This window comes from Lithobates pipiens, unplaced genomic scaffold (assembly GCF_037356315.1).
Source record: "Lithobates pipiens isolate NorthernLeopardFrog02 unplaced genomic scaffold, aLitPip1_a1.2 Scaffold_35, whole genome shotgun sequence".
NCBI lineage: Eukaryota > Metazoa > Chordata > Amphibia > Anura > Ranidae > Lithobates > Lithobates pipiens.
The window spans coordinates 7,895,059-7,919,827 of NW_027507811.1; the positions used below are offsets into that span (position 1 = coordinate 7,895,059).

The 24,769-nt window shown below is 48.1% G+C and overlaps 3 protein-coding genes across 4 annotated transcripts in view; 1 reads left to right on the forward strand and 2 right to left on the reverse strand.

The window, feature by feature from the left end:
• Positions 1 to 24,769, forward strand: part of LOC143955711 (uncharacterized) — a 338,238-nt gene that overhangs the window by 67,180 nt on the left and 246,289 nt on the right. The gene's annotated exons all lie outside the window — the stretch shown is intronic.
• Positions 1 to 24,769, reverse strand: part of LOC143955807 (uncharacterized) — a 99,000-nt gene that overhangs the window by 17,848 nt on the left and 56,383 nt on the right. The gene's annotated exons all lie outside the window — the stretch shown is intronic.
• On the reverse strand, positions 369 to 24,666 carry LOC143956127 (uncharacterized). Its single transcript, XM_077466259.1, has 2 exons — positions 23,569 to 24,666; positions 369 to 3,216 (listed from the first exon to the last, which is right to left on the reverse strand). The coding sequence occupies exons 1-2, from the start codon at positions 24,416 to 24,418 to the stop codon at positions 2,426 to 2,428; spliced, it is 1,641 nt and encodes a 546-aa protein (XP_077322385.1). The 5' UTR covers positions 24,419 to 24,666; the 3' UTR covers positions 369 to 2,425.

Below are 24,769 nucleotides of genomic sequence, written 5' to 3' on the forward strand. Positions count from 1 at the left end.
GACTCCTCACAAGACTGGGCTGTTTGTATCCATGCCAATCCTCTTGTTTAGAGGGACATAGATAAGATGGAGGGGGGTTTCTCTATGTTAGATGTGATGTGAAAGTGAGGAAGAAAGATGATCTTGTGGTTGGAGGTGGTGATGGTGCAGAGAAGGAATTACGGGTGGAATGATAGACGGGTTTATGAGCTGATGGACTTATCATTGGAGTCTACTACAGACGTCCTGAGATTTATGAGAAGGGGGGGGAGTCGGCTGTTCCAACAAGTACAAGGCCGTAAAGTAAGTAAAAGACTAAAACGAGATTGCCTTACGTGTAGCGTAAAAAAAAGAACCAATTAAAACAATCTTTAATAATAATAAAAATACAGAGGCACACTGTCATCAGTTAACATACAACATATTAATGATTTATTTTATACCAAAAAAAAGGAACTTTCTTATTATATATGTATTTTTATGATCTATGAAATATTACATTACATAAATCATATTAACCATTTTCAACCAGCAGATGGCACTCTCCGAGCTACTGCAGCACATAACACAGCTACTGCAATGAGTAAGCTATTCTCTTACCAAAATTCTTTCCTTTGAAGCCTCTACAAAAGATCAGAGGAGATCAGACTACACCACAGGAGGGACCCAACCAGCAGGGACACGCCCTCCTTCTCTCTCCTAGAGGGACCCAACCAGCAGTGACACCCCCTCCTTCTCTCTCCTAGAGGGACCCAACCAGCAGTGACACCCCCTCCTTCTCTCTCCTAGAGGGACCCAACCAGCAGTGACACCTCCTCCTTCTCTCTCCTAGAGGGACCCAACCGGCAGTGACACCCCCTCCATCTCTCTCCTAGAGGGACCCAACCGGCAGCGACACCCCCTCCTTCTCTCTCCTAGAGGGACCCAACCAGCAGTGACACCCCCTCCTTCTCTCTCCTAGAGGGACCCAACCAGCAGAGACACCCCCTCCTTCTCTCTCCTAGAGGGACCCAACCAGCAGTGACACCCCCTCCTTCTCTCTCCTAGAGGGACCCAACCGGCAGCGACACCCCCTCCTTCTCTCTCCTAGAGGGACCCAACCAGCAGTGACACCCCCTCCTTCTCTCTCCTAGAGGGACCCAACCAGCAGAGACACCCCCTCCTTCTCTCTCCTAGAGGGACCCAACCGGCAGTGACACCCCCTCCTTCTCTCTCCTAGAGGGACCCAACCGGCAATGACGCCCCTTCCTTCTCTCTCCTAGAGGGACCCAACCAACAGTGACACCCCCTCCTTCTCTCTCCTAGAGGGACCTGACCAGCAGTGACACCCCCTCCTTCTCTCTCCTAGAGGGACCCAACCGGCAGTGACACCCCCTCCTTCTCTCTCCTAGAGGGACCTGACCAGCAGTGACACCCCCTCCTTCTCTCTCCTAGAGGGACCCAACCGGCAGTGACACCCCCTCCTTCTCTCTCCTAGAGGGACCCAACCAGCAGAGACACCCCCTCCTTCTCTCTCCTAGAGGGACCCAACCGGCAGTGACACCCCCTCCTTCTCTCTCCTAGAGGGACCTGACCAGCAGTGACACCCCCTCCTTCTCTCTCCTAGAGGGACCTGACCAGCAGTGACACCCCCTCCTTCTCTCTCCTAGAGGGACCCAACCAGCAGTGACACCCCCTCCTTCTCTCTCCTAGAGGGACCCAACCAGCAGAGACACCCCCTCCTTCTCTCTCCTAGAGGGACCCAACCGGCAGTGACACCCCCTCCTTCTCTCTCCTAGAGGGACCCAACCGGCAGTGACACCCCCTCCTTCTCTCTCCTAGAGGGACCCAACCAGCAGTGACACCCCCTCCTTCTCTCTCCTAGAGGGACCCGACCAGCAGTGACACCCCCTCCTTCTCTCTCCTAGAGGAACCCAACCGGCAGTGACACCCCCTCTTTCTCTCTCTTAGAGGAACCCAACCAGCAGTGACACCCCCTCCTCCTCTCTCCTAGAGGAACCCAACCGGCAGTGACACCCCCTCCTTCTCTCTCCTAGAGGGACCCAACCGGCAGTGACACCCCTCCTTCTCTCTCCTAGAGGGACCCAACCGGCAGTGACACCCCCTCCTTCTCTCTCCTGGAGGGACCCAACCGGCAGTGACACCCCCTCCTTCTCTCTCCTAGAGGGACCCAACCGGCAGTGACACCCCCTTCTTCTCTCTCCTAGAGGGACCCAACCAGCAGTGACGCCCCCTCCTTCTCTCTCCTAGCAGAGGAAGCCAGACTTTGAAGTCTTAAGTGATCTCTGATTTCCTTATAAAGTGTTTCTTCCATGATAAAGATCAGAGGAGCGCTCAGCCACGTGTTTTCTGAGGTGTATATCAAGGTGATCTTCTTCCCAGTGTGAGATCTCTGATGTACGGCAACCTATGATCCATATAGAAGACATTTCCCACACTCAGGACACTAATTCACCTCAACAGTTGTGTGGGTTCTCTGATGTCTGGTAAGACAAGACTTCCATGCAAAACATTTCCCGCACTCAGGACAGGAATATGCCTTCTCCCCTGAGTGAGACGTCTGATGTCTGGAAAGCCTGGACTTATCTGAAAAACATTTCCCGCACTCAGGGCAGGAATACTGATTCTCCTCAGTGTGAGATCTTTGATGTTTAACAAGGTCTGTTTTTTGCGTATAACTTTTCCCGCACTCAGGACAGGCATAAGGCTTCTCGCCAGTGTGAGATCGCTGATGCCGGGAAAGAGTACCTTTTTCCGCAAAACATTTCCCGCACTCGAGGCAGGAATACGGCTTCTCCCCCTTGTGAGATCTTTGATGTTTAACAAGGTCTGTTTTATGTTTATAACATTTACCGCACTCTGGACAGGCATACGGCTTCTCACCGGTGTGAGATTTCTGATGTCTGTAAAGAGTGCACTTCTCTGAAAAACATTTCCCGCACTCAGGGCAGGGATACCGCTTCTCCCCCGTGTGAGACCTTTGATGTTTAGCAAGGTCCGATTTATTTGAAAAACCCTTCCCGCACTCGGAGCAGCAAAAAGGCTTCTCCCCGCTGTGAGATCTTTGATGTATGACAAGTACCGATTTATGCGTATAACATTTGCCGCACTCGGGGCAGGGATACGGCTTCTCGCCCGTGTGAGACTTCTGATGTGTGTAAAGATGGTACTTCTGTGAAAAACATTTCCCGCACGTAGGGCAGGAATACGGCTTCTCACCCGTGTGTATTCTGAGATGTGTGGAAAGATGGTATTTCTGGGAAAAACATTTCCCACACGTAGGGCAGGGATACGGCTTCTCACCAGTGTGAGAACCCTGATTTACAGTAGGTCTCTTTTCAGAACAAAGACTTTCCCCACTGTGAAGTCCACCATCCATAGTGGAGATCATTGTCTTTTCTCCTCCACAATCTCCTGTGATGTCCTCATCTTCCATTCTACAACCTGGAGATAAAGTGAGACGATCCTTTGAGGGTTTCTCCATGGCGTGTCCTGGAAAAATATAAAATAGTTAAAAAAAATAAAATAAAAAAGAGGGGTTCCCCCATTATTCACAGCAGGCACTTCAGGTTTGGTATGAATTTCATGGTGCAAAAATTAGGAAAAATCATGGGGTCCCCTCATACCAGAACCTTATCCGTGCATGCAACATGGCAGACAAGAAAATGTGGAGGGGGGCGAGTGTATTTTTGGTAACTGACGCTGCTGGAATTCCAATGATGTCACATGGCAGACAAGAAAAGGGGGGGGGAGGGGGGCGAGTGTTCCCTTGAACCATATCAGGCCACATGCCCTCAATATTGGGGGAAGGTCACCTTGTCAGAGGGGAACACCTGGCAGAGGAGCATGTCACCACGTTGATGAAGACAAGGACCTCTTCCCCACAACCCTGGCCTGGATGTTGAGGGGGTCCGTAAGCTGGGGGGGCTTATCAGAATCTGGAAATCCTACTTTAATAAATAAGGGGACACCCACATATTGGTGTCACCATGTAAATAAATTGAGTAAATAAGGGGTCTCTTAGGTGACATCATTGACTATATTTAGACATAACCATATTTGGTAACTGACGCTGCTGGAATTCCAATGATGTCACATGGCAGACAAGAAAAGTTGGGGGGGTGGGGCGAGTGTTCCCTTGAACCATATCAGGCCACATGCCCTCAATATTGGGGGAAGGTCACCTTGTCAGAGGTGAACACCTGGCAGAGGAGCATGTCACCACGTTGATGAAGACAAGGACCTCTTCCCCACAACCCTGGCCTGGATGTTGTGGGGGTCCGTAAGCTGGGGGGCTTATCAGAATCTGGAATCCTACTTTAATAAATAAGGGGACACCCACATGTTGGTGTCACCATGTAAATAAATTGAGTAAATAAGGGGTCTCTTAGGTGACATCATTGACTATATTTAGACATAACCATATTTGGTAACTGACGCTGCTGGAATTCCAATGATGTCACATGGCAGACAAGAAAAGGTGGGGGGGCGAGTGTTCCCTTGAACCATATCAGGCCACATGCCCTCAATATTGGAGGAAGGTCACCTTGTCAGAGGGGAACACCTGGCAGAGGAGCATGTCACCACGTTGATGAAGACAAGGACCTCTTCCCCACAACCCTGGCCTGGATGTTGTGGGGGTCCGTAAGCTGGGGGGGCTTATCAGAATCTGGAAATCCTACTTTAATAAATAAGGGGACACCCACATATTGGTGTCACCATGTAAATAAATTGAGTAAATAAGGGGTCTCTTAGGTGACATCATTGACTATATTTAGACATAACCATATTTGGTAACTGACGCCGCTGGAATTCCAATGATGTCATTGACCTTATATGGTCAATGATGTCACCTAGGAGGCCCCTTATGTATATCAGCTGCCATCCGCCTGAGCTCTCAGAAGCAGATGAGCAGCGGTTAGGATGAGATCGTGTTGGTGTTTTTTTTTTGTTTTGTTTTTTATCTTTCAAAGGGTCGGAGGACATTGTTAATGACCTAGATCTACACTGCTGGGTGATGTGATTGGTGGTGGATGGTAAAACGACGTGCATATTCTTCACACAGTCCCATATGGGGGCTGGCATCTGGGGGTCCCTTTATGTTAAAGGGGACTTCCAGATTCCAATAAGCTCCCCCTCTCCACCCACGGAGACACACACACACACACACACACACACACAACCAGCAGGCCAGGGTTGAGGAAAGGAAGCACTCGTCCTCACCAATATTGGGGCAAGGCTCTTTTATTAGGGGCCTGGTATGGTTCAGGAGGGAAGACCACACTTGTCCTCTGTTTCAAAATATGAATGTAACTCTCCATACACAACAGCTAGAAACCAACGGAGCAGAATGTGAGATGAGAATGTGGTTGGTATTCCAGAAACAAGGCTCGACTCCTCACAAGACTGGGTGTATTCATACTGATCCTCTTGTTTAGAGGGACATAGAAAAGATGGAAGGGGGTTTTCTCTATGTTAGATATGATGTGAAAGTGAGGAAGAAAGAGGATCTTGTGGTTGGAGATGTGGTTGGTGTTCCAGAAACACAGCTTGGCTCCATGCTTTTTTTCTTGATCTTTACATGGGTTCCACCTTAAAATTCATACCAGGCTTCAAGGGCCTGGTACGAATTATGAGGGAACCCCCACACCGGTTTTGTTTTTTTCTGTTTCACAAAACATTATTAGAACTGCTCCCACCAAAAAACATTTGCATTTTATTGCTTTCATACGTATCTCCCTCGGCAGCGCCCAGTCCCTCATGCCATTTGTCGACAAATTGCCTATAAACCTAGAAAATTAGCAGAACCCATTGTTATCATTTGACTCACACTGACCTCCCAAGGTGGGTTCCGCTCATTATTACTCTGGACCAATCAGTGAGCAGTAACAGAGCAGAGATAAGAGAAGAATATATGATGGGTCACCTGTGCTGATCTCTGTAGGAGTGTCCTCCTCTATGAATGTCCTCGTCATTCCAGCCTCCTCCATATATTGCTGATCATCCCTCACATACGTCTCTTCTACTTCACCCTCAACTTTTATGATATTCAGAGACAGCATCTGTAAAATAGAAGTATTTATGATATGAGATCAAATATTATCATCTTGTAGAGTCCACACATCATCTCCACACATTTAATCACTATGTTTCCGACCCTCAACTCCACCTACCTGATGATGGTGGGGGATGGTGTGACCTTCCTGTGTGGAATCCCGGGAGTACAGAGGACGGGGACATCTCTCTGGTGAGGTCCTGTTATTATCTGGTCCCATCATAATGTTCTTGTAGAGATCCTTGTGTCCTTCAGAAAGCTCCTTCATCACCCCATACTCCTCATCCTCCTTGTCATACTCTTCTTTAACCACAACAATATTATAATCCCCGAGGTTTCCACTCTAAATATATAATAAAACATTAAGTGTAACAAACATGCTTGTGTTTAAATCTGTACTATCAGCGATTGATTGTTCCTCATCTACCTGATGATGGTGGGGGATGGTGTGACCTTCCTGTGTGGAATCCCGGGAATACAGAGGACGGGGACATCTCTCTGGTGGGTTCCCATTACTGGACCCATCTGTAGGAAACACACACACTGACTGAATACATTGTTTCTATGTGTTTATCAGATGATGGGGGATGGGTGGAGCCTCCGTACTGCTCTCTCCTTTACAATAAAGTCTCCTCTTACCCGGTGATGTGAGGGGCGGCTGATTGGCCATCATGACGTCCTTGTAGAGATCCTTGTGTCCTTCTAAATACTCCCACTTCTCTATAGAACAGAATGGCTGGTATATTTTCTTCAGATGTATCACTTTTCCACTAATGGACTTTTATGTGAGTATCATCATCTGCTGGAGATAAAAGACGTCACAGTGACTATGGAGGAAGAGGACGGAACATGACGGGGGGGTTACTGGGTGTAAATAGAAAATAAGATCTTAATACCTTCTCTGTTGCCAGTTCTAGCAATGTCTCCTCTCTACTTCCTCCCGACTCACCCGTCACTTCCTATTTATACCTGACATCACTTCCTGTTTATACCTGACATCACTTCCTATTTATACCTGACATCACTTCCGGTCTTCAAAGGAGACTTCCTGTCTGGGAAAAAGTGAGATCACCATCTTGTGGAGCTCAGAGGAACTGCAAAGAAACGCTTCGTATCGTGAACACGGCCTTGTGCTGTGTGTGTATATGTACTGTATATCCTTATCACAGCTCCCAACTGTCCCTGATTTGGAGGGACTGTCCCTGATTTGGAGCAATGTCCCGCTGTCCCTCTTTCCTCCTCACTTGTCCCTCATTTTGGTCTGATCTATATAGTTGTATATAAAATGTACTATTTAGCTTTCAAAAAGTGTTGTTTCCCAGTGCTAAAAGTTTCATCCAATTTCTAAATTGTGCTTTTGTAAACATCACAAGTCAATAAAAAGGAATAGTAGTGGTAAAAAAAAAAAAAAGCCCTCGTGGCTCTAGCTAATCTTTTATTTTTTTGGATAATTGTCGTTTTAGTGGGCGTCACAGGGAGGGTGTGTCCTAGCCCTGCATACTTTTGCTAATAGGTGTCCTTCGTTTCCATCTTAAAAAGTTGTGAGGTATGCCTTATAGATGGGGTCATCTCCACTCCCACCAAGGAGGGTAGATTTATATTAATAGCTTGCAATGCCAAACTGTGGCATCCAAAGCGTGGAAAGTCCTTTCCTGTATTAGGAGAGGTATGGACTCCAGAGAATGAGACATCATCTGTACAAATCCTAAGTGAGACGTCATCTGGAATATGCAGTTAAGTTTTGGACCTCATCTGGAATATACAGTTCAGTTGTGGACTAGGGATGGCCGAACGGTTCGCCCGGCGGTCGTTTCGCAGCGAATTTCGGCTGTTCGCTATCCGCCCGATCGGCGGACTATTGCCGCCGTTCGCCTGGCGGACTTATGTGTTTACTGTGTAAAAGAACTTTGACCTATGATGACACATCCATCATGGGGTACAGGACGGCCAATTGAGACATTACAGCACATGGACACTTGGACATTCCCCCTAACTTATAAATACACCCGATCCGGCGGCCATTTTACATTCTTTCGTATGTCACTATAGGGAGAGGTTGCTGTGTGGAGCAGGGAGAGACTTCAGTAACCCAAATCGCTAGCTGTTAGGTCCACAAAAGTTATTTTAAGGACTGGTATCATGGTAGGTGTTAGGTGTAGTTCAAGATATAGGTTTGAGGCACTGCTGTGCTACTGATTGTTGCAGCAGCCTGTCTTTTGTCAGTGTAGAGAGAGGGACAGGACGCTGTGTGCAGCAGGGACAGTCAGTTTAATCATTAGCTGTTACTATTAGGTCCACAAAAGTGCTATTCAAGTTATTGTTCCAGCAGCCTCTGTTTTGTCAGTTTAAATAGGGACAGGCAGGAAGCTGTGTGTGAGGCAGTGAGGGACAGTCAGTTTAATCATTAGCTGTTACTATTAGGTCCACAAAAGTCCTTTTCAGGACTGGTATGGTAAAGTAGTACAGGATATAGTTTTGAGTGCTATTCAAGTTATTGTTCCAGCAGCCTGTGTTTTGTCAGTTTAAATAGGGACAGGCAGGAAGCTCTGTGTGGCAGTGAGGGACAGTCAGTTTAATCATTAGCTGTTACTATTAGGTCCACAAAGGTTCTTTTCAGGACTGGTATGGTAATAGGCTTGTACACGTATAATATTCTTTCTTCCAAATATAGAAAGAATATTATACTTGACTGCTGCCCTTCTGCTGCAGCAGTCCTTTATCAGTATAGGGACTGAGGTACAGTCTGCTAATCATTCACAACCTACTAGTTCCACAAAGGTCCTTATAAGGACTGGTAAGGTATAGGGTACTACAGTACATAGGGTTGAGTGAGGTACAGTCTTGCTATTCCTTAAGGACTGGTATAGGTCCACAATATATGGGGTTGAGGTGCACTACTGCTGACTGGTGCCCTGCTGCTGCAGCAGTCCTTTATCAGTATAGGGACTGAGGTACAGTCTGCTAATCATTCACAACCTACTAGTTACACAAAGGTCCTTATAAGGACTGGTAAGGTATAGGGTACTACAGTACATAGGGTTGGGTGAGGTACAGTCTGCTATTCCTTAAGGACTGGTATAGGTCCACAATATATAGGGTTGAGGTGCACTACTGCTGACTGCTGCCCTTCTGCTGAAGCAGTCCTTTATCAGTATAGGGACTGAGGTACAGTCTGCTAATTATTCACAACCAACTAGTTCCACAAAGGTCCTTATAAGGACTGGTAAGTTATAGGGTACTACAGTACATAGGGTTGAGTGAGGTACAGTCTGCTATTCCTTAAGGACTGGTATAGGTCCACAATACATAGGGTTGAGGTGCACTACTGCTGACTGCTGCCCTATTCTGTAGCAGTCCTTTATCACTATAGGGACTGAGAGTTTTGTCACAGGGTCATTTAAAAAATGACAGGCAGAGGAAGAGGCAGGCCCTTCCACAGGGGTGGTAGAGTTAGGGCAGGAGCAACAGGCTTGATCCAAAGTGGGAAGTTGCAGAAGGTGCGTTCAATTACTTTAAAGGATGCACCAGACTTGGTTGAGTGGCTCACTCAGCCTTACTCTTCTGCACCCTCCTCATCCTCTCGATCTGCACCCTCTTCTTCACTCTCTGCTATGTGCACCCCCAAAGACACTACCACCAACAACACCACCACCACATACCTTCTGCTTGAGTCATAGGAATTATTTTACGATCCCTATCAAGACATTTCTGATGCGCAGCCACTCTTGGTATTGGATCAGGAAGAGGAGGTAGCAACAACCGCTACTCAGCAGTCTGACGACAGTACCCAGATCAGCCCAAGGAGGAGGTTGGTCCCCAGTGTTGCTGCCTACTCCGAGATCTCTACTTATAGTGGTGGGGAAGGTGACGTCGATGATGACGTGTCTAGTGATGTCACGTGGGTGCCCACAAGAGAGGAAGAGGAGGAGAGTTCAGAGGGAGATATGGACCAGCAGATAGGGAGGAGAAGCAGGAATAACTTACATTGCACAGGAGGGACAAAGCAGACTGCAAATGTATCAGGAGCGAGTCATCGACCATGTACGGTCACATCTGGCTTCCCAGGACACCGGCACATGGCTTCGCAGTGTGGGCTTTTTTTAACGTGTCCGCTGCTGACAATAGTGTTGCCATCTGCAATCTTTGCAGTCAACGCATTAGTCGCGGTAAGCCCAACACTCACCTAGGAACGACCGCCTTAAGAAGGCACATGAGCAGCCATCACCGAGCCAAGTGGGAGCACACAAAGCCACACTCCAGGCTCTCACCGTCCAGCCTCGTCTTCTACTTCTCCTCTCTCCTCACAATTGTCCTCCACTCCACCTTCCATCACGCCAAGCTCACTTTTTCTGCAAAAAGGCAGGCTTCCATGGGCCTAATGTTCGAGCATAAAAAAATGATGACGCCGGATAACCCTCTTGCCCAACGGTTGACGGCTGGCTTGTCAGAACTGATAGCCCGCCAACTACTGCCATATAAACTGGTGGACTCGGAGGCCTTTCGAAAATTTGTGGCCATTGGAACACCACAATGGAAGGTCCCAGGAAGGAAGTATTTCTCACAGAAGGGCATCCCAGAGCTATATGGCCATGTTCAGCGGCAAGTGAATGTATCTCTGGCACACAGTGTCGGTGCCAAGATACATCTGACCACAGACACGTGGTCTAGCAAACACGGGCAGGGAAGGTATATCACTTTTACTGCCCACTGGGTGAACCTTCTGACTGCCGTCAAGCATGTAACCCGTGGCACCCGTGTAGATTTGGTTTTACCGCCATGGATTGCATGCAGGCCTGGCTCTTCTTCTCCTCCTCCTCCTACTCCATCCTCCTCCCTCTCCTCCTCGGCTGACTCCTCCTTTTCCACTGCTAGCGTCTCTTCCGCTGCACCGCCCAAGCTCCCCAGAACCTATTCGTCACGCCAGGTGAGACGTTGCCATGCCATGCCGTCTGTGTGCCTGGAAGCCAAGAGCCACACTGGCCCGGCACTCCTTTCAGTTTTGCGTTCACAGGCAGATCAGTGGCTAACATCGCTCAATTTGACAGTTAATAAAGTGGTGTGTGACAACGGTGCCAATCTGCTTAGCGCATTGAAACAGGGCAAAATTATGCACATGCCATGCATGGCACACGTCTTAAACTTGGTCGTGCAGTGATTCGTTGTCAAATACCCTGGGGTCCAGGACATCTTGCAAGGAAAATCTCAGCCCATTTCAGATCTTACACAGCCATGGCTCGCCTTGCTGGCATTCGGCGGCGACACAATCTGCCGGTCAGACGTCTTATTTGCGATTGCCCGACGCAATGAAACTCAACCTTCTATATGCTTGATAGGCTGCTCCAGCAGAAACGTGCAGTTAACGTCTACCTGTATGAAATCTGCGGCAGAACAGGTTCCGGGGAGCTGATTTTTTTTTCACCGCGCCAGTGGCTGCTCATGCGCGACGCATGCAGACTTCTGCAGCTATTTGAGGAGATCACCAAACTGGTCAGTCGCAGCCATGGCGCCATCAGTGACATGGTACCTTATGCCTTCTTTATGGAGCGTGCATTGCGTCGTGTCATTGATCAAGCTGTGGAGGAGCAGGAGCGGGAAGATGAGGAAGTCGCAATGATGGATGAATTCCCAGGGGGGGCTACTCTATCTGAGACAAGTCAACAACAGGAGTCTGAAGAGGAGTCAGAGGAGGATGGTGCCGGGGTGGATGAGGAGGAGCAAGAAGAGCATGCTTTAAACCTTTCTGGGATCCCTGTTGTGCGTGGATGGGGAGAGGAGAATGAAGAGGACGACATTATCCTGGATGATGAGCAGGAGCCAGGCCACCACACCGCTTCCACTTTAGATGGGGGCCTTCATGCTCCAGTGTTTTAATAGGGACCCCAGTATAAAAAGCATAAGGGTCAAGGACCAGTACTGGGTGGCAACGTACTTAGACCCCCGGTACAAACACAAAATGGCACAAATGTTACCGCCGTCACAGAGGGCTGTCAGAATGGAGCACTTCCAGGCCTTGCTTTGAGAAATGCTGCATTCTGCTTTTGCGTGCACTGGCAGAGGAGCAATTCCCACTCCCAGAGAAGGAGTTGCGGGTACCAATCCAACAGCGCCTGCAAGAAGAGGCCGGTTTGAAGATGTGTTGGTGACTTCTGATATGAGGTCATTCTTTCAGCCGACCCATCGACAGGTGTCATCCGGATCCAGCATCAGGGAACGCCTAGACCGTCAGGTGTCCGACTACATCAGGTTAACGGACGATGTGGACGCTCTGAGGAGTGATGAACCCCTGGACTACTGGGTGGGCAGGCTTGACCTCTGGCCAGAGCTTGCCCAATTTGCAATCGAACTGTTGGCTTGCCCCTCGTCTAGTGTACTGTCCGAAAGGACGTTCAGCGCAGCAGAGGGGATCGTGACCGATAAGCGTACTCGCCTAGCTCACGACAGTGTTAACTACCTCACATTTCTAAAAATGATCTCGGAGGAATTCAACACATGTGACCAGTAGAACATGTATATGTCTATAAACAATTTTTTTATTCGAGCACACAGACCTTCTTTCTTTATTTGGCTCACTTCCTTGTCCAAAAAAAGCACACCGTACTATATGCCCGTACCCTCCTGTTTGAAGAGGTTGAGCGGTGTCATATTTCTACTGGGGCTGCTTATTATGAGGGGCTCCCACCATCCCTGTGCTGTGCTGACTTCCTCATGGGGCTGCTTATTATGAGGGGCTCCCACCATCCCTGTGCTGTGCTGACTTCCTCCTGGGGCTTTACCTCTGCTGTGCATATTATGAGGGGCTCCCACCATCCCTGTGCTATGCTCATTATAAGGGGCTCCCACCATCCCTGTGCTATGCTCATCATGAGGGGCTACCACCATCCCTGTGCTGTGCTAACTTCCTCCTGGGGCTGCTTATTATGAGGGGCCCCCACCATCCCTGTGCTATGCTGACATCCTCCTGGGGCTGCTTATTATGAGGGGCTCCCACCATCCCTGTGCTGACTTCCTCCTGGGGCTGTACCTCTGCTGTGCATATTATGAGGGGCTCCCACCATCCCTGTGCTATGCTCATTATGAGGGGCTCCCACCATCCCTGTGCTATGCTGACTTCCTCCTGGGGCTGCTTACGGTGCAGGTGTCAGTGCTCTCTATCACGGTGCTGGTGTCAGTGCTGTATATCACGGTGCTGGTGTCAGTGCTTTATGTCACGCTGCTGATGTCAGTGCTCTCTATCACGGTGCTAGTGTCAGATCACTCTATCACGGTGCAGGTGTCATTGCTGTATGTCACGCTGCTGGTGATCATCTCCTGCACCCTCTTCTTTGCCTACCCTGGTCCCTGACCTTCCCTCTCCTCCATTGCCTTCATGCGCTCCACAGTCCTGAATTGTCACAACAATTTCACATATAAAAAAAGAATGCTTGTAGTTGTCGATCCCAGATTCACCTCATACATGTGTTATGTCATTGGCCATGTGGTGGGACTATGTTTGCACAGCTAGTAATTATTTTGTGGCTGCAAATTTGACCTGTAGGTTTGCAAAGTTCGCCTCCCATTGAAGTCAATGGGGCCCGCCGCGAACGTTACGGTTCGCAAACTATTGGCCGCGTTCGCGGTATATATATATATATATATATATATATATATATATATATATATTTATTTTTTATTTATTTTTTTGCCAAAGGTTTGGTAATTTTTCATTTTTATAAAAAGAATGAAAAAACCCAGTGGTGATCAAATACCACCAAAAAAAAGCTCTATTTGTGTGACAAAAAATTCTATATATTTAATTTGGGTACAGTGTTGCATGATCAAGGAAGTAGCGAAGTGACAAATAGCAAAAAAAAATGCCCCGGTCATAAAGGGGGGGATGGTATTACCGTCCAGAGGAGAAGTGGTTAAGATGGGTTTCTCAGGATTCAGGTGCTATTTGTGCACAAAAAATAACCCAACGTCCGGGGATTAAATGGCTCGGAGTACAACTTCCCAAACTCTCATACGTCTTCGGTCCTGAGTTAATATCCATGTGACCTCCGTGGTATTGAGTTAATCTGAAGTCCAGACGGCATATTGTATTCAGAATCTATATAATTGATGATTTAATATCCGAGAAAAACCCTTACGCTCCTACTTGAACCGAACCCAGGGCAGTTCGGCTCATCACTAGAGGCAAGCTGTCTGGTGGTGTCAAAAATGAATCGAGCCGAGCTCACATCATCGCCGCGGGCTGAGCTCATTCCTGAAATGCCTTGACGGATGATCTTGTGGTTGGAGAATTGCAATCACATCAACTTTTAGCGGAACAGAACAAAAAAATGTATCAACTTGTTCAGTTGAGTTTATGAAAGTGATTGTAAGCCAGGAGGACTCCTTGTTATCAGCTCCGCATTTCCAGATCCATACATGATGGCTTCCAGCTGATTGGTATGGACACCAGAGGGTGCAGACAGATTTGACTCCTATCGATTTCAATGGGGTTCGGGTTCAGCATCTGAACTTCTGTGAAGTTCACCAAACCCAGCTTGAACCAAACCAGAGGGTGCAGGCAGATTTGACTCCTATCAGTTTCAATGGGGTTCGGGTTCAGCATCTGAACTTCTGTGAAGTTCTATGAAGTTCATCAAACTCTGCTTGAACCAAACCAGAGGGTGCAGACAGATTTGACTCCTAATGATTTCAATGGGGTTCGGGTTCAGCATCTGAACTTCTGTGAAGTTCACCAAACCCTGCTTGAACCAAACCAGAGGGTGCAGGCAGATTTGACTCCTATCAGTTTCAATGGGGTTCGGGTTCAGCATCTGAACTTCTGTGAAGTTCACCAAACCCTGCTTGAACCAAACCAGAGGGTGCAGACAGATTTGACTCCTAATGATTTCAATGGGGTTCGGGTTCAGCATCTGAACTTCTGTGAAGTTCACCAAACCCTGCTTGAACCAAACCAGAGCGTGCAGGCAGATTTGACCCCTATCGATTTCAATGGGGTTCGGGTTCAGCATCTGAACTTCTGTGAAGTTCACCAAACCCTGCCTGAACCAAACCCAGCGCAGTTTGGTTCACCACTAGAGGCAAGTCCTGTATCTGGTGGTTGTAGGGGGCAGCAGTAAAAGTGAGCATGCCAGGATTCCAGCTCACTAGATAGCTTGACTACTCCAAAGCATTGGGTGCACCAGATTCGTATCTGCCTGTGTGTGCAGCCAGCTAAATTTGGGTAAATCTCTCCAGTGAACACCAGAGGAATATCAGACTGTGATGACTGTATGTGCTTGCGTGTGTAGCGGGGTCTCTTTAAGGACTATAAAACTACTGTTCCCTGAACCCCGCTGGTTCCCAGGATGTTTTGAGTTATGCCCCAGAGACTTATGGGGGAGGGCATATAAGGAGGGGGAGAGGCCTAGTTCGCTCTCTTTGGACACCCCCCTCTCTCCTAGCAAGAGGAGGTCTGTGCTGAACTGCTGGAGGCACGAGGCCTAAAGCCTGGGCCTTGTGCTCTTTTCCAAAGAGCCCTCTGCCAGCTTAGCTGCATCTGAGAGACATTTTCTCATCTTTGCTGCAGTACACCAGAAGGATTGAAGACTCGGAGGTCGGTGGATTCCTGTTCCTAGACGAAAAGGCAGAGAAACCGGACTTGGACTTGTCCGGGTGGTGAGAGCTGTTTAAAGACAGATGCTTTATCTTTATTATTCGTTTGGATTACAAAGTTGTTCTTCAAGTGCACCACCGAAAGATTGCTAGCGAATATTGTTTTACTGGACTTCCATCTAGATCAGTCAGGCCTGACTGCATAGGTAGAGAGTGCTGGGTGTTAGTTTACCCATGCAGGGAAGTAGCTGAAAAAGGGCAGCGCTAGAGTTGCATAGCAATACTTTATTATGCTGATTACTCTGTTTATCTTTATTACTGGTTACTGCAGGGACCTGATTATGTGTTGCAATCCAAATGTTTGATTCATGTTATTCCTTTTATAAAAACAATAAGTAAAGTCAGTTATATACTTTCAAGGATTGTCTATGAGCTTGAGTTATACACCCACACACACACACATATTTAGAGTATAAGCGGTTTAATGTGTATTGCTAGATACTAACTGTGCCAAAGTGGGTGGTGCAGATTGCCGGGGGGTTGGCGGAGCTGTGCTCAGGACCCAAACCAAACTTGCGGCCCTCTTAAGTGAGGGTATCGCTATACTTACACACGCTTTTTTAAAGCACTCTGAATGACAACCCTGTCACAAAATAAAATGGTGACCTTACAGTCCTTTTCATGCATTGCATTTGCTTCGCTTCAAAAATGATACCCCATGTTGCTTTCTTGGTGCTTCAAAACGTCTCCAAAGCCTCCATAGAAGTCTATGACAATGCTCACATACAGCACCTGCAGCTTTTGAGAGGCTTTTATTCAGCTTTATGTTTGTGTTGTTTTAAAGGTATGAGATATTCCAGGATGCACTGGGAAACCAACAAGCGAACCGGAAAGACCTCATCAGCAGTCACTTTTGGTTCATGTGTATACATACGGTTCATCTGGTGTGCAACATGGAGCAGCAGGAAGGTGAGCGGGGTCCGGCCTGGAGCAGAGCAACTAGCAGAAGGCACACGTGGTGTGCAACATGGGAATCCTATAGCGGAAGGTGAGCGGGGACCAGAGAGAGAGAGAGACGACTGAACAGTAGGGGATCAGCAGAGTTGGGGGCCCAGAGAAGGTGTCAGGAAGGGCATACCAGTAGACAACTTGGTTCCTTTAGGTGGACTTCTGTGCCTCTTCACAGGCTAATACATGTTCCCTCTCATACACGTAGGAATTTGGGTAAAACTTTTGCGCATGCGCAAATGCATATGGGCACTTGCAGAGGTGCGTGCACATACACGTGTACATCAGAGTGCTCATGTGCCCTGCTGACAGATGTTGGCGTCAAATGGGCTATATAAACTGTGTCAGTGGTCTGGTTCAATGCTGCTTTGCCTTTCAGCTTCCTGTGTATCCTGTGATTCTGTATCCTGATCACTGTTAGTGACCCGGCTTGCCTGACCATTCTCTGAACTCCACCTGCATCGACCCCGGCTTGTCCTTAACCTTTGCTTCTGGTTGCTCCCTTGGCTTCTCTTCCACTAATTGGCTCCTGACCCAGCTTGTATCCAGAGAATGCTCCTGCCTGCTCCTATGTACCTGATCTGTCCTGCCAGTATATTACCAGGCTTACCTGACTCAGCCTGCTGTCCTACAGTCTGCTACCAGTGCATGCCTCATCTGCCCGCTGTCAGCCTGATTCAGTCTGCTTGCTTCTCTGGAGACTACTGATGACCCCGCTGCCTGGTGTAGATACCCCCTCTGCTACTCACAAGACTTACAGGCGCTCGTGCCACTCTGCAATCCTGCGCCTTCTCTTCACACTACCAGGGGCCCCAAGTCAGAGGCGTGAGGGAGGCCCTCCCTCATAATTTCAGGCTCTGCTACCAGGTGCATGGTAGAATAAGAAACAAGCAGATGTCACATGTGGTGAGCAATGTGGGAGCAAAATAGCAGGAGGTGAGCGGGGACCCCAGAGAGAGGAGGATCAGCAAACCAGAGGATCAGCAGAGCTGGGGGTTACTACTGGGTGAGGGATCAGCAAAGCTAGGGGTACTACTGAGTGGGGGATCAGCAAAGCTAGGGGTACTACTGAGTGGAGGATTAGCAAAGCTAGGGGTACTACCGAGTGGAGGACAAGCAAAGCTAGGGGTACTACTAAGTGGGGGATCAGCAAAGCTAGGGGTACTACTAAGTGGGGGATCAGCAAAGCTAGGGGTACTACTGAGTGGGGGATCAGCAAAGCTAGGGGTACTACTGAGTGGAGGATCAGCAAAGCTAGGGGTACTACTAAGTGGGGGATCAGAAAAACTAGGGGTAATACTAAGTGGGGGATTAGCAAAACTAGGGGTACTACTGAGGGGGGATCAGCAAAGCTAGGGGTACTACTGAGTGGAGGACAAGCAAAGCTAGGGGTACTACTAAGTGGGGGATCAGCAAAGCTAGGGGTACTACTAAGTGGGGGATCAGCAAAGCTAGAGGTACTACTGAGTTGGGGATCAGCAAAGCTAGGGGTACTACTGAGTGGGGGATCAGCAAAGCTAGGGGTACTACTAAGTGGGGGATCAGCAAAGCTAGAGGTACTACTGAGTTGGGGATCAGCAAAGCTAGGGGTACTACTGAGTGGGGGATCAGCAAAGCTAGGGGTACTACTGAGTGGGGCATTGATGGAGAAATAGCATATTACATATTTCCTTAAAGTTGTCTAATTGTCTCACAATATTTAAGAATGCCTCCAAGTCTTGTCTAAGCCCCTGTACACACGGTCGGAGATTTCCACAACCAAATCCGTCGGATCTTGTCCGAAACTGTTGCATACACACGGTCCGACAAAGTTGGCGAAAAATTCGATCTTTCAGAACGTGATGACGTAATTTCGTTACGATGGGACTACATTCAGGCTAGTAGCCAATAGCTTTGATGTAGGAATTTGATCTGAGCATGCGTGGCACTTGGTCCGATCGGAATTCTCTACACATGATCGGAGTATGTCCGATCGGCCCAGTTGGTCGGGAAATATTTCCAACATGTTGGAAAATTGGGTCGGACGGATATTCCGACGGAATCAGTCCGATGCATACCACACACAGTCGGATTATCCGACGACACGGTCCGATAGGACACATTCCGACGGATTCTCTGACTGTGTGTACAAGGGCTTAGAGGCTATGGAGGACAAAGTCTAGTTACTTTTAGCTGACTCATGAGATAGGAATCTGATTATAAACAGACTTTATGGACAAGCCAGCCCACTTTCAGGAATGTTAGGTCATTTTGTTCCAGAGGGGGGTGGACCGTTTCTCTATATAACACACACAGCTTGTAATACTTGTCTTGTCTTCAGAGCTTGCAATCATGCATGCATCTGTGGCCATCTGCACCATGCCATATAACTGGAGGGACCCATGGTGGAAACGGCATTAGCATAGCTGGGGGGTACTATCGAGCGGGTGATCAGCAGAGCTGGGGGTTACTACTGAGTGGGGTAAAAGCAGAGCTTGGCATACTGCTGAACGATGGAACTAATAATCTAGGGATCTGCTGAACGACAGTAAGTGAGTGGGGGTACTACTGAGCTTGAGGTCTACTGGGCCCCTTTAGAACAAATTGAAAATTACCAATCTTTATTAAACGTTCAAAAAAAATCATCGATGTAGCGGTGATACGCGTTGAAGTGGTAGGCGCGTTAATGTGTGTTAAAAGTCAAAGCAAGTGTAAATGAGCCCTATAACAGTTGTTTTTTTATCTCGAAGTAATCCCCTTTTCTCATTTCTCCTCCACCAAACCAGATTTTTATCACATGTCCATCAGCCCAAATAAAAAAAACTTGGAGAAAATATCCACACATAGTCTCCCTCATTTAATATTCTTCCTTTGGAATTAAATTATTATGAATTCTGAATGCCATTCCACTCTGCCAAGAATAAATCAAGCCAAGCTCACATCATCACCCTGGGCTGAGTTTATTTTTGAAGAGACTTGACAGATGATTTTGTGGTTGGAGATGTGGTTGGTGTTCCAGAAACACGGCTTGGCTCCTCACAAGACTGGGCTGTTTGTATTCATGCTGATCCTCTTGTTTAGAGGGACACGGGACATATAAAAGATGGAGGGGTGGTTTCTCTATGTTAGATGTGATGTGAGAGTGAGGAAGAAAGATGATCTTGTGGTTGGAGATTTGGTTGGTGTTCCAGAAACACGGCTTGGCTCCTCACAAGACTGGGCTGTTTGTATTCATGCTGATCCTCTTGTTTAGAGGGACACGGGACATATAAAAGATGGAGGGGTGGTTTCTCTATGTTAGATGTGATGTGAGAGTGAGGAAGAAAGATGATCTTGTGGTTGGAGATTTGGTTGGTGTTCCAGAAACACGGCTTGGCTCCTCACAAGACTGGGCTGTTTGTATTCATGCTGATCCTCTTGTTTAGAGGGACACAGGACATATAAAAGATGGAGGGGTGGTTTCTCTATGTTAGATGTGATGTGAGAGTGAGGAAGAAAGATGATCTTGTGGTTGGAGATTTGGTTGGTGTTCCAGAAACACGGCTTGGCTCCTCACAAGACTGGGCTGTTTGTATTCATGCTGATCCTCTTGTTTAGAGGGACACGGGACATATAAAAGATGGAGGGGTGGTTTCTCTATGTTAGATGTGATGTGAGAGTGAGGAAGAAAGATGATCTTGTGGTTGGAGATTTGGTTGGTGTTCCAGAAACACGGCTTGGCTCCTCACAAGACTGGGCTGTTTGTATTCATGCTGATCCTCTTGTTTAGAGGGACACGGGACATATAAAAGATGGAGGGGTGGTTTCTCTATGTTAGATGTGATGTGAGAGTGAGGAAGAAAGATGATCTTGTGGTTGGAGATTTGGTTGGTGTTCCAGAAACACGGCTTGACTCCTCACAAGACTGGGCTGTTTGTATTCATGCTGATCCTCTTGTTTAGAGAGACACGGGACATAGAAAAGATGGAGGGGGGTTTCTCTATGTTAGATGTGATGTGAGTGAGGAAGAAAGATGATCTTGTGGTTGGAGGTGGTGATGGTGCAGAGAAGGAATTACGGGTGGAATGATAGACGGGTCTATGAACTGATGGACTTATCATTGGAGTCTACTACAGACGTCCTGAGATTTATGAGAAGAGGAAGGGTCGGCTGTTACAACAACTACAATCCAGGAAAACCAAACTACTAAGACACAAGATTAAGACAAAAACAAAAACCTACAGGATGGGCCTTACTTGTAGTGTTAATGCCGCGTACACACGACCGGACTTTCCGGCAGACTATGTCCGACGGGATAAGTCCGTCGGACAATCCGATCGTGTGAGGGCTAGTCTAACCGTTTTTTATAAAAAAGAAAAAAAAAGGCAGACGGACCCAGAAATAGAACAGGTTTCAAATCTATCCGACGGACTAAAAATCGGGAAAACCATTCGTCTGTGTGCTAGTCTGACGGACCAAATACGACGCAAGGGCAGCTATTGGCTATTGAACTTCCTTGTTTAGTCCCGTCTTACGTTATCACGTTCAAAACGAATGGACTTTCGAACGGACTTAGTCTGTTTGTGTGTGGCCATGTCCGTTCGTTCAGAAAGTCTGTCGGACCTCCGCCGAAAGTCCATCGGAAAAGACTGTCGGACCTAGTCCGGGCGTGTGTACGCGGCCTTAGAAGAAGGAATAAAGGAAAAGAAAGAACATTTCATCATATAAATCTGAAGGCCGACTTTTATCTTTCCACTTACAAAGAATATCATAAATGTAAAAAAATGAATCTTCATTTGTTTCACATTAAAAAATGTGTAAATATATTTGCGTTTTTATCACATAAATATAACATTTTACATCAGTTAATGTCATAGTTCCCACTTTCTCCCAGTAGGCGGCTCTCTCCAAGCAAATGAAGATTCTTCTGTTTTGATAACCACTGCACCAGAATGGTCAGTCCTGTCATGTAGTCTGATCTCCCCTTCTATTCATCCACAAGCAATATCTAGATCCTCTCTCACCATGATGTCTTCCATTGAAGCTTCAGCTGAAGATCAGACTACACTAATAGAGGGACCCAACCAGCAGTGACATCCCCTCCTCCTCTCTCCTAGAGGGACCCAACCAGCAGTGACACCCCCTCCTTCTCTCTCCTAGAGGGACCCAACCAGCAGTGACCCCCCTCCTTCTCTCTCCTTGAGGGACCCAACCAGCAGTGACACCCCCTCCTCCTCCCTCCTAGAGGGACCCAACCAGCAGTGACATCCCCTCCTCCTCTCTCCTAGAGGGACCCAACCAGCAGTGACACCCCCTCCTCCTCTCTCCTAGAGGGACCCAACCAGCAGTGACACCCCCTCCTCCTCTCTCCTAGAGGGACCCAACCAGCAGTGACACCTCCTCCTTCTCTCTCCTAGAGGGACCCAACCAGCAGTGACACCCCCTCCTTCTCTCTCCTAGAGGGACCCAACCGGCAGTGACACCCCCTCCTTCTCTCTCCTAGAGGGACCCAACCAGCAGTGACACCCCCTCCTTCTCTCTCCTAGAGGGACCCAACCAGCAGTGACACCCCCTCCTCCTCTCTCCTAGAGGGACCCAACCAGTAGTGACACCCCCTCCTTCTCTCTCCTAGAGGGACCCAACCGGCAGTGACACCCCCTCCTTCTCTCTCCTAGAGGGACCCAACCAGCAGTGACACCCCCTCCTTCTCTCTCCTAGAGGGACCCAACCAGCAGTGACACCCCCTCCTTCTCTCTCCTAGAGGGACCCAACCGGCAGTGACACCTCCTCCTTCTCTCTTCTAGAGGTACCCAACCGGCAGTGACACCCCCTCCTTCTCTCTCCTAGAGGGACCCGACCAGCAGTGACACCCCCTCCTTCTCTCTCCTAGAGGGACCCAACCGGCAATGACACCCCCTCCTTCTCTCTCCTAGAGGGACCCAACCGGCAATGACACCCCCTCCTTCTCTCTCCTAGAGGAACCCAACCGGCAGTGACACCCCCTCCTTCTCTCTCCTAGAGGAACCCAACCGGCAGTGACACCTCCTCCTTCTCTCTCCTAGAGGGACCCAACCAGCAGTGACACCCCCTCCTTCTCTCTCCTAGGACCCAACCAGCAGTGACACCCCCTCCTTCTTTCTCCTAGAGGGACCCAACCAGCAGTGACACCCCCTCCTTCTCTCTCCTAGAGGGACCCAACCGGCAGTGACACCCCCTCCTTCTCTCTCCTAGAAGGACCCAACCAGCAGTGACACCCCCTCCTTCTCTCTCCTAGAAGGACCCAACCGGCAGTGACACCCCCTCCTTCTCTCTTCTAGAGGGACCCAACCAGTAGTGACACCCCCTCCTTCTCTCTCCTAGAAGGACCCAACCAGCAGTGACACCCCCTCCTTCTCTCTCCTAGAGGGACCCAACCGGCAGTGACAGGGAAGAGGAAGCCAGATAGAACTTTGAAGTCTTCAGTGATCTCTGATTTCCTTATAAAGAGTTTCTTCCATGATAAAGATCAGAGGAGCGCTCAGCCACGTGTTTTCTGAGGTGTATATCAAGGTGAGCTTCTTCCCAGTGTGAGACCTCTGATGTACGGCAACATATGATCCATACGCACTCGGGACACTAATACTCCTCGAGGGTTGTGTGGGTTCTCTTATGTTTGGTAAGACAAGACTTCCGCGAGAAACAATTCCCGCACTCAGGGCAGGGATACGGTTTCTTCCCTGTGTGAGATCTTTGATGTTTAACAAGGTTTGATTTATAGAGAAAACATTTCCCACACTTAAGGCAGGAATGCGGCTTCTCCTTCATATGAGATCTCTGATGTCTCAAAAAATTTGCCTTATCCGAAAAACATTTCCCACAGTGATGGCAAGAATACGGCTTTTCCCCACTGTGCAATCTCTGATGTATAGATAGATGGGCCCTCTGTGAAAACATTCTCCCGCACTCAGGGCAGGAATACGGCTTCTCCCCTGTGTGAGATCTGTAATGTCTGGTCAGGTCTGATTTATAGGGAAAACATTTTCCGCACATAGAACAGGAATACGGCTTCTCTCCTACATGAGATCTTCGATGTTTAATAAGGTTTGATTTCTGTGCATAACATTTCTCGCACTCAGGGCAGGAATACGGCTTCTTACCCGTGTGAGATCTCTGATGGTTAGAAAAATTGGCCTGATTTGAAAAACATTTCCCACACTCATGGCAAGGATATGGCTTTTCACCTGTGTGCAATCTCTGATGTCTAGCTAGATCAGTTTTTTGTGAAAACATTTTCCCGCACTCAGGACAGGAATACGGCTTCTCCCCTGTGTGAGATCTATTATGTCTCAAAAAATTTGTCATAACTGAAAAACATTTCCCACATTCATGACAGGAATACGGCTTTTCACCAGTGTGCTGTCTCTGATGTGTAGATAGATGGGCCCTCTGTGAAAACATTTTCCTGCACTCGGGGCAGGAATACGGCTTCTCCCCTGTGTGAGATCTGTAATGTCGGGCCAGGTTTGATTTATAAGGAAAACATTTCCCGCACTCAGAACAGGAATACTGCTTCTCCCCTCTGTGAGATCTCTGATGTATAATAAGATCAAAGGCAGGGTTAAAACTTTCCCCACAATCGTACCAGGAAAGTCCCTTCTTCTCCTGAATTCCGGCCCCATCCCCCACAGTACGAGGTTGCTCAGAGTCGGAGGGACTCCATGGTCTATCCACACTGTGAAGTCCACCATCCATAGTGGAGATCATTGTCTTTTCTCCTCCACAATCTCCTGTGATGTCCTCATCTTCCATTCTACAACCTGGAGATAAAGTGAGACGATCCTTTGAGGGTTTCTCCATGGCGTGTCCTGGAAAAATATAAAAACATCATCAATAGATATGAGAGGGTTAGTTCACTTCCATCAAGATCCCATCTGGATCAGGTAGATATGAGTGAGGAGATGTTCTCTGTGGAGGTCCCAACCAGCCGGGACTTTTCCCCCCTCTTCAGTCCTTTGGTCCTCCTCCCAGATCACTTCTACATTTACACAGCCTTGTCAGAAGAGCAGGAACCAATGGGGGCTGGGAGGTCCATGCTCTTTACACAACCACAAGACTAGGCTCTGGGTCATGTGACCTCTGGTCAAAGTTCAGACTTGAAGACCCTTTACCATAGGACAAGTGACCATAAGCCTAGGCTTCTGGTGATAT